Genomic DNA, 9,209 nt, shown 5'->3' on the forward strand with positions numbered 1-9,209 from the left:
TGACTGAAATAATCGGATTGGCTAATTTCGTGCAAGACGGCATAAGATTCAATTAAGCAATGGGTCGATCGTCCTTTCAGGGATTAATGGGCGAGAAAGCGGCTTATTGGACTATTATGGCACGACACACTTAGTGTTGGTTGTCGCACCGATTAGATAACGCTCTGTCGCAAATATTCGTGTAATAAACTTATTTGCGACCTACGCCAAATTAGATGTTTGATATATATATATATATATATATGCAATATGTATGACATGTACCCACGCGTATAAGGTGCAGTTGTTTGGCATTTTATCTGAAATTAACGGAATTTCGTTGTTTATGTTTTAGATTAAATTAGAAAAATTTCATTTACTAAAAGCAAAAGCAAGTGACTCAAAAAAACTAACGGAATTTCCGCAAAGACGACCTCTACATTTTATTGCTTAACACCTACTGGAAACCACAATACATAAATGAAGTCAAGGGTTGATCAATCAAAGAGATCCTGCAGACGTCATACCCTTCACCAATAAACGTTACTGTAGCAAATTGTCGCAAAATTATCGCTATAACGTTTGCAACAAAACTCTGTTTATGATTATTGCTTGTACAGGTTTGATAGTCACTGAGTATCATGGTAGGAGGCTGCATTGAATGTCTTACAAAATCAGAGCGCATGCATCTTTGCGCAGCACGAAGTATAAAGAGTAGTGGTGGTCTATGTGGATGCCATTCGGACGCAAACGTTGCGCCGGTGAAGTGGTGAAGACTTAAACTATTAGTGTAAACTAAGGATTATACACAAGAAAAAGTAAGTAAATCATTTTTAAGAGCAATCTGATATGAAAATTGACAGTATTTCCACATTAACTTCGCAGTCAATTGAAGATACAACTTCATTACGACTTTATTGTAGTAGTCGATTATTATGATTACTATTGTTATTTTTTATTTAAATACTACGATCTTTTATCTAATATATTTTGTAATTGTGTGTCATAAAAAACATAAAACATGTTTTCTGAAATCAACCGTCCATTAAAATTGTATTCAAAAAAATAAGTTTTAATTTACAAATCACAACTTTAATATTGCTAAATTTTTTTTTTAATATAAAAACTAGGGAAAATTTAACATTATTTTGAAAAGTTAATTTAAATATATTAAGTATGTACTTATATAAAATAAAAAAATTGCTTCGTGAATGCATTTTACGGATTAGAAGTAGGTATACTCATTACACTTTCACTTCCTCCCTACGCACGCAACAAAATGCTCTCGCTTGAAGAAAACAGGATCAGTACTAAGTATATTGTGTACCTAATAACATAACCACGTTATTACATAACAATGAGACAATATGTTAATATGGTACCCACACAATCGGAGAAATTTCCAGTTATACGCAAGTAAAATAGAGAACATTTTACACAGGAAAATTCATAATTGAATGCTTTTTTATTAAAACAGTACATTTAAAAGTTTATTATGTTATATAGTACTATTTTACAAAGTATACAATCAGCGTTTTGTTTCTAATCAACTAATTTGTAATCTCTGGTGAAGTATCTAAAAATGAATTGGTAGCAGCATTAACGTAACGTTTAAATACCTATGCAAAACAATCTAGAGCAATACAAATAATCTACAGCTTTCAAAGTTATACATAATTCTAACATCACATAAGTAAAAGGAAATATAGGTACTTTTCACACAGTTTCTTCATTGTTAAAATTCACGCAGTAAAGCTAAATGGAAATCTTGATTTCAATCTACTGTAACGCCATTATAAGTTACGTAACAATAGCGAAATCGAAATGTTGATTTTTAGTAATTATTTTTATTAGTAAGAAAATAGTTGTGTACCTATACTAACTATAAACAGGGGATGTTTATTTATTTTGTTTAGTTAAGGTAATTTCAGAATCGATCTATTTGTTTAATTACGAAGCACCCTTAGTGGGCTAAAAAAGAGTTTTGTGTGTTAAAAATAGTTATAATTTATGCAGAGTATCCTACCAAATTGTTTTTCAAATTATTTTCTGTTTTCAAAATTGATCATTTTAGTTTATTTTGGGCAGCTGTAACATATAAAACATAGGCGTTAAACGACACCTAGGAAAAATAACTTTGAGAAAAAGGGTTGGACATTTCCTAAGCAACTCGTATAAAAAGCATGATTTAGAATTTATTGTAAAGTATATCATTGTATACGATAAACCGTGTTTCAAAGTTCAATACAACCTCAGCCGCGTCCATAACACTGTAATAAGCCAAACACGTAACACGCAGCAGTAAACAAGATACAGAAACATTTAAGAAGTTGCATAACGCTATTACAAAGTGTTACACGGATGACGCATGAGCCAAAACGTGAACCGCTTACCAATCAACCACTTGGACTCATTTGGGTGACAATGACCCCAATAGTCACTTTCTTTCACAATAAACACAAAGAACCACGCCATATAATATTAACAAAGATTCTCCGTAACTCTTTAGGATCTTTCTCAATCCTTTTGGTTATCTTAAAGAAATGTTATCATATTTTCCATAAAATATCATTATTTTATTATATTAGAGTTATACTCTCATGAGTATAACTCTTACTTAAAGCTTGAGTAAACGTAAACAGTGTTTTGCCACTTTGTACGTAATACTACAGCCACTTAATACGTGAGAGTGCTTTCGCAGCACACTCCTGCGCCGGCGCAGCCGCAGCGGAGCGCTGACATTATGAAGGCTTACATAACTCTTAACTGTCCGCGAAAGTAAAAGTGATTCTCCGCCCACCATGGTTTCGAAACAACGACATGCTTTGCTAAACAAGGATCTGATCTCGCCTAATTTTATCGTGCCATTTGTGTTTTAACTCATTTAAAACAATGTTTTTTTTATATTTTCAGACCATGCAGTTGTTCACAATTAGTTTTTTAATAATATCTTTAAGAATAACAAACTCCCACGCTGATTGGTCTTGGGGTAACGAAAAAAGCGAGACGGATGCTAAATTCGAAGAACAAAAACCAACTGAACTTTTACAAGGTGAAGAGTTGCCTGAAGCCCAGAGGAAAAGTGGCGAATCCAATAGCACTGTACTAGATGACATAGTTGATGAGCTCGTCAGCAGGAAGCAGGGCAGAAGTCTCGGAGGCTTTGACGAAGACGTATACAGCGACCCAACGATCAAACAAGCCCTTGATGCTGGTGATGATGCTGAAGCTAGGAGCTTAATTAAAGAACGATTATGCACTCTAGGGCTTATTCAAGTAAGTTTTGTTTTAAAAAAGGTTTTTATAAATTGTTGTATTTCTCATATTAAGTACTACGAGGGATTAAATCCATAAAACTACTTTCCAGTGTGAAGAGGAAGACGTTGAAGAAAAGCGCGCATACGTGTCACCGAGCGATTTAATCTACGCACAGCCTGTTGACATTAAGCCAATCGGCAAACCTGTAGCGTCGATTCCACTCCGCGGACCTCCAAGAGCTTATGGACCCGCTAGACCAATGCCATACGCTCCTCGTCCTCAAAAGATACCACCTAAACGAATCAGTAATGGTGGCAGTTTCCGTCCTGGATTCTCTGACAAATATGGTTCTAGCAATGTACAATTCTCACAAAGCAATGGATTATATGGGGGCAACGAAGGCAATTACGTTACTAGACCACCAAATTATGCCAGTGAAAGCCCCTACATCTTTGAAAATAATAGACCAAGTTACAACAAAGTACCTCCGTCTCAACCACCCAGTAACAACAAGGATATTATACAGCAACACGTGCACCATCACTACGTGCACAGTGACGACAGTAATAAAGAGCCTAAAGTGATCATCAAGCCTGTGGCTATACCTGTGGGTTCTGTTGGACAGCTAGGAGCACAAAGTCTCTCGCAACAATCTGCTGACATAATTACCGCGGGAGGTGGCGATTACAGTGGATTTACTACGGGCGGCTTCAAACCTATGACAGGAGTTTATAATTTAGATAACCCTGATACAATCTACGGCTCTCAATATGGCCATAATAACGTCAACAAACAAATTCTCCCAAAACCATACCCTAACAATGGCTTTGAAGATCAAAAGTACGGAAACTCTCTAGGTGCGTACGCGTCACAAAACAACGAGTTTTACAAAAAGGAATTGCATGTTGGAGGATCTTCTAATAACTTGTACAATCAAGGCCCAGCTAAATTCAGTCAAAACAACGCATACCAAGAAAATTATCATGAAGCCAAGGCTCAAGGATTTGAATGCGTTTGTGTAAACTACGACCAGTGTCCTAGTCAAGAAATCATAGGCCGCAGAGACGATCTATACCTGCCTATTGATCCTCGAAATAAAGGTAGTGATATCGCAGCACTCTCAGATGAGCAACTAGACAATTTAAATAAAACTGAGTCTGTTGAATCCAGTAAAGACGTCAATGTTAATTCCACCGAAGAAATCAAGAAAATCAGCAAACGTGAAACGAAAAACGAACAAGATGGTGAAGTCACTAAGGAAATTGAACCAGTAAGTATTGAACTATATCCTCATAACTCGTAATATGTGTTTATAACAATTTTCAATATTTAACATTCATAAGACCATTCTCACAACCTTTTACATTACTCAATTCACATAAACCCAAAACATCCCATCCATATTCATTGACATCGAACTGGGGTAATATTGTCCGTTGCAAATGGGATGAAGACTTGTCTATTAGCATCTTTGTCCATTCCGTTTGCAACAGCTTACAAAAGAGCAACTAAACAATGGGCACTGACGTAAATCTAACACCATATTAAAGAATCATTTAATTACATAAGTGAATATCACTGCAGCGCCTCATTGGATTGGCCAGCTACGGCGGCAATGGCGGCATGAAACAAGTGCAGCCCACGTTCGGTGTCTCTTTTGGGTTGCCCCAACCTTCCTATAGTGGTTATCCCATCAATCCTTTTCACGCAAATCCCATATACAATCCTTACGGCCCTGCACTTAATGGAGGCGGTCTTAATTTAGGTCTTATTTCTGTCAATCCCTTACTAGCTGTGCAAGTGACTAAAAATGACTACGGAGAAAAAGTAGTAAAACCATTCGTAAATCTTCATGTGACGCCTAATGAACACGTAGTTAACAAACTTGGCCATTTATTCCATGAGAAAAAACAATACTTATTTAATAAGCACGAGCACTACCACCATCACAATCCTTACCAATATGGTCACCTTCACCACCACCTTCATAAGCCTATACACCCTCCAATTCATCCTATACACCACCCTATCCACCCTGTGCATTATCCGTCCCACTACGGTCCACCTGTATACTCCCCACATCACACACATTACGAGCCAGCTTACGCAAAGTTACATCCGTACAATGCTCACGAATCAACTACGTACAATAATGACGATTACTATGATGATGGCAATCACTTTGATGACAATAGCGATTACAACAATCCCTTCCAAGGCTATTACAACACTGGTTTCGAAAGGTCAGCTAATGCAAGCAACAAAGCCAATGAAAGACAGGGCTATGCTAACCGGTTCGCTTATTCCCGTTCCCTCACCATTCCTTCTAAAAACCCTGGGACAAACCGGGGTGGCCAAACCATCCGATTTCCCGAGAACAGAAAGAAGAGAGAAGTTGTAGAAAAGCCTGTGACAGAAAATATAGAGGAGGTAATAAGACCCCTTCACTAAATCTTAAAATAAAAATCCAGTCCGTTTCGAAATACGTTTTGTACATTAGATTTTAATACAATTTTTTCTCTTTCAGCGTCAAGGGTATTTTGGAAGACCTCAGATTCAGACATGCAAACAGAACCAAGTATGTTGTCGCCGTCCTCTGCGTCCGCAAGCTGCAAACATAGGCCAGTGCGGCATAAGACATTCTCAGGGTATCAATGGCCGAATCAAGACTCCTGCTTACGTGGACGGTGATAGTGAATTCGGAGAATACCCCTGGCAAGCTGCTATTCTGAAAAAAGATCCCAAAGAATCAGTTTACGCATGCGGTGGAACTCTCATTGATGGTCTCCACATCATGACCGCAGCTCATTGTATCAAGTCGTACAAGGGATTTGAACTAAGAGTACGACTCGGTGAATGGGATGTTAATCACGACGTTGAATTCTATCCCTATATTGAAAGAGATGTCGTATCAGTACATGTACACCCTCTCTACTATGCTGGTACTTTGGACAATGATATCGCTATCTTAAAGCTTGATCATCCTGTGGACTGGACCAAATATCCTCATATCAGCCCAGCTTGTCTACCTGACAAATACACTGATTACGCAGGACAAAGATGCTGGACTACTGGCTGGGGTAAAGATGCTTTCGGTGACTACGGAAAGTACCAAAATATCTTGAAAGAAGTCGACGTTCCCGTTTTGGCACATGGGCAATGCCAACAGCAACTAAGACAGACAAGATTGGGATACAATTATGAGTTAAACCCTGGTTTCTTGTGCGCCGGTGGTGAAGAAGGCAAAGACGCTTGCAAGGGTGATGGTGGTGGCCCTCTGGTATGCGAGCGCGGAGGTACCTGGCAACTTGTCGGCGTAGTTTCGTGGGGTATAGGCTGCGGTCAAGCTGGCGTGCCAGGCGTTTATGTGAAAGTGGCTCATTATCTAGACTGGATCTCCCAGACCACTGGAAAGTTCTCCCCATACTAATCGTTATTTAGTATTCTCTGCATCGAGACCAACTTAATTTGTTGTCAAGTCACAAGTTACGACTGAACGAATCTCCGATATTTATTACTAGATAGGGAACTAGATACCTATTTATTAGATACCTATTTATGAATAGTTTTATTTAAATACTTTGGATGGTAATATCCAAAGAATACGTGTAATTGCTTATGCAGAATTGGTAATAAAAGCGTTTTGAATTAAGCACACTTTTATTAATTTAAGGTTCCACGCGAGGTGTAGGTACATATTATAATATATTATATCTCAAAATACTGTATTACCTACACATTGATTGACCTTTTGGTAGGTTGATGGGTTACACACAAAAATAGGTAAAAAATTATTTAACTAGTTTAGACAAAAAAGATTGCGCTGATAACTAAATTGTCGAATAATCACCTTTCTGCTTAGATTAATGGAAACCTTCCTTTTTCCATCCTCTAAGCCCTTATGTGAGTAATAGTTATTTTTTCCATCCCCAAAGAATAGATAACTACTGACATAAGATTGAAAAAAAAATATATTATTCTTATAAAACTAACACTGGCACATACCTAGTGGCCGCCACAAATGAAAAATAATATTAATCTGATCATTTTATGTCAAATAAATACCTGTGATTTGTTTATTATTGTACACCTTACAACATCGCGATACTTCAGAATAATAAGATAAAATATTATCCTTAGATAGCAAACTAAGATAAAAACAAGCACAGCCAGTTTACATAAATTACTAAACACCCCGAGCTTAAAAAATGCCAGCAAAATCAGCTGATCGCAAGAAGGAGTCGAAAGATGCAAAATTAGCGAGCAATGAGCTTGCTGAAAATTTAGCAGCATTTGTCTTGCCTGATAGTCTTCCTTGCTCAGAGGTGAACTTCCCAGTCCTTGTCAAGAGGAAGACAAAAGCAAACTGGAACACGATCATAGAAGAGCAAAACAAACAATTTCAAGAAATTAAGGACTATGAAGACAGCAAAACAGAACAACAACCAAAGTCTCCTTTCCTGAGTAAATTACAGTTAATAATACAGGCTTTATATTATATAAAGACGAACAGTACATAGGTACCAGTAGCGAGGCGTGAAAATTGTCATTAGTAAAGCCGGAGGAAAACAAAAAACACTTGCCTTAACGAACTTATTGGCACACAATATACTAGTACACTTTATTTCACTGGTTAATTATTCTACAAGTGAAATTAAGCATAAAATGTAGTAAGTTACTTTAAAATGTTTATGATATTTGATGATACGTGAAAAATTTCAGGCAACCCTGTGGGAATCGAGTTATATTGACGCCTCGCCACTGAGGTGCGATATATTCCACAAACTCAAAAAATAAATCCTCACTTAGAATATCCTTGTAGTAGTACTACCAGATTGATTTTTGCTTACCATTCTTACCCGTTCAAAGGAGAAAATCAACTACATTGTCTGATTGTATCATGCATGACTCAATTACTCTGAGTTATTGTTGACGTAATTTTGGCATTAAAATTCAATCCCAATGTTGTTGGCATATTGTGAATCTGGCGCACAAAAGATTATTATAGTTGTTTGTGGAATATACCATAGATTCTTTTCATTCGTTTCAATACTTGCATAAGTACAAAATTATCTATAGATTGACTAGCCCTATTTCAGTTCCTAGGTTTTCGCGATTCTGACACATACAAAATGAAACTATTTTTCCGGATTTAAATCGCGTATATTTGGATTTTCAAAGTAACCAACGTTTCGCGCCCTTTACAGGCCCCATGGTCACGGTTGCCTGAGGTGGTAAAGTCATCAACCAGTTACGTTTGATATTAATGCAAACCACGTTGATTTTGCTATTCTCCAATTCAAGGCGTTTTTCTCTCTCAATATACTTTGAGTAGTAAGAACCGATTTTTATTATCTCCTGTGTCGAATCCCGTATAGTGGCGAACTAGGGGATGAATCCGGGTTTGCGCATTTTCCGGTAACCGATTTTAATAAAACTTGGTAATATGTAATTCCACGTAGTCGGTCTTTTTAGGACTCTATACTGAGAATATTTCACTATGGTTACAAAAGTTATTTTAAATACCTTATTTTTAATTTTTCAGAGACGGAAACAGAGTATATTAAAAATGAAGTTTTCGTTCAGCTGCTGCCCGCATTGGAAGACACCCTTAACAAAGCCAAAATATGGAACGCCCTTGAAAACCATAAGTGCTTCTTCAATGGAATCGACTATATTGTTCAAGTATTATTACTATTAAGTATCAAATATTCCTTAATTACTTACAAACGGGAAAGGATGTTTTGAAACGTTTGTTTGTTTGAAGTAATTAAAGAATGATCTTAAAGCTTTTACTAGGTAGGTATTATATGAAGGATCCCCATCAGCGTATACCGTTTAGAGCTTCTTGTAAAAGCAAGACACAATGAACGACAACTATACGAGCTCGGTTTACAGTAGTATTACCTAATTACACTTGTACTTGCTAACAGACGGACTGCATGCGCAAAGCAATACAAGGTCGAAAAAAT

The 9,209-nt window shown here is 37.0% G+C and overlaps 2 protein-coding genes across 5 annotated transcripts; both read left to right on the forward strand.

Moving 5' to 3' along the window:
* Positions 1-712: 712 nt before the first annotated feature.
* Positions 713-6,735, forward strand: LOC113228002. Of its 3 annotated transcripts, none has more exons than XM_026461116.1 (5): positions 713-797; positions 2,893-3,255; positions 3,347-4,507; positions 4,822-5,667; positions 5,765-6,735. In XM_026461116.1, exons 2-5 carry the CDS (start codon positions 2,896-2,898, stop codon positions 6,665-6,667), a joined length of 3,270 nt encoding a protein of 1,089 aa, XP_026316901.1. In that variant the 5' UTR covers positions 713-797; positions 2,893-2,895; the 3' UTR covers positions 6,668-6,735. The 3 variants fall into 3 exon arrangements, with proteins under 3 accessions (XP_026316901.1, XP_026316903.1, XP_026316900.1); XM_026461118.1 differs by lacking the exon at positions 713-797 and having other exon boundaries at positions 2,755-3,255; positions 4,822-5,229; positions 5,263-5,667; XM_026461115.1 differs by lacking the exon at positions 713-797 and having other exon boundaries at positions 2,755-3,255.
* A 673-nt stretch (positions 6,736-7,408) lies between these two features.
* On the forward strand, positions 7,409-9,099 carry LOC113228012. 2 transcript variants are annotated; one of them, XM_026461141.1, is made up of 2 exons: positions 7,409-7,701; positions 8,783-9,099. In XM_026461141.1, exons 1-2 carry the CDS (start codon positions 7,446-7,448, stop codon positions 8,983-8,985), a joined length of 459 nt encoding a protein of 152 aa, XP_026316926.1. In that variant the 5' UTR covers positions 7,409-7,445; the 3' UTR covers positions 8,986-9,099. The 2 variants fall into 2 exon arrangements, with proteins under 2 accessions (XP_026316926.1, XP_026316927.1); XM_026461142.1 differs by having other exon boundaries at positions 7,409-7,711; positions 8,783-8,864.
* The last annotated feature ends 110 nt before the right edge of the window (positions 9,100-9,209 follow it).

This window comes from Hyposmocoma kahamanoa, unplaced genomic scaffold, assembly GCF_003589595.1.
Source record: "Hyposmocoma kahamanoa isolate Upper Pololo Valley unplaced genomic scaffold, ASM358959v1 220, whole genome shotgun sequence".
Classification (NCBI taxonomy): Eukaryota; Metazoa; Arthropoda; class Insecta; order Lepidoptera; family Cosmopterigidae; genus Hyposmocoma; species Hyposmocoma kahamanoa.

What these genes read in the sequence shown, in the direction of transcription:
- LOC113228002 (XM_026461115.1), top strand. Translation starts at nt 2,872, where the DNA reads ATGTTTTTTTTATATTTTCAGACCATGCAGTTGTTCACAATTAGTTTT. An exon ending in TCACTAAGGAAATTGAACCA is followed by an intron (nt 4,508 to 4,821) that starts GTAAGTATTGAA and finishes ATATCACTGCAG; the next exon opens with CGCCTCATTGGATTGGCCAG. An exon ending in TGACAGAAAATATAGAGGAG is followed by an intron (nt 5,668 to 5,764) that starts GTAATAAGACCC and finishes TTTCTCTTTCAG; the next exon opens with CGTCAAGGGTATTTTGGAAG.
- LOC113228012 (XM_026461141.1), top strand. Translation starts at nt 7,446, where the DNA reads ATGCCAGCAAAATCAGCTGATCGCAAGAAGGAGTCGAAAGATGCAAAA. An exon ending in ACCAAAGTCTCCTTTCCTGA is followed by an intron (nt 7,702 to 8,782) that starts GTAAATTACAGT and finishes TTAATTTTTCAG; the next exon opens with AGACGGAAACAGAGTATATT.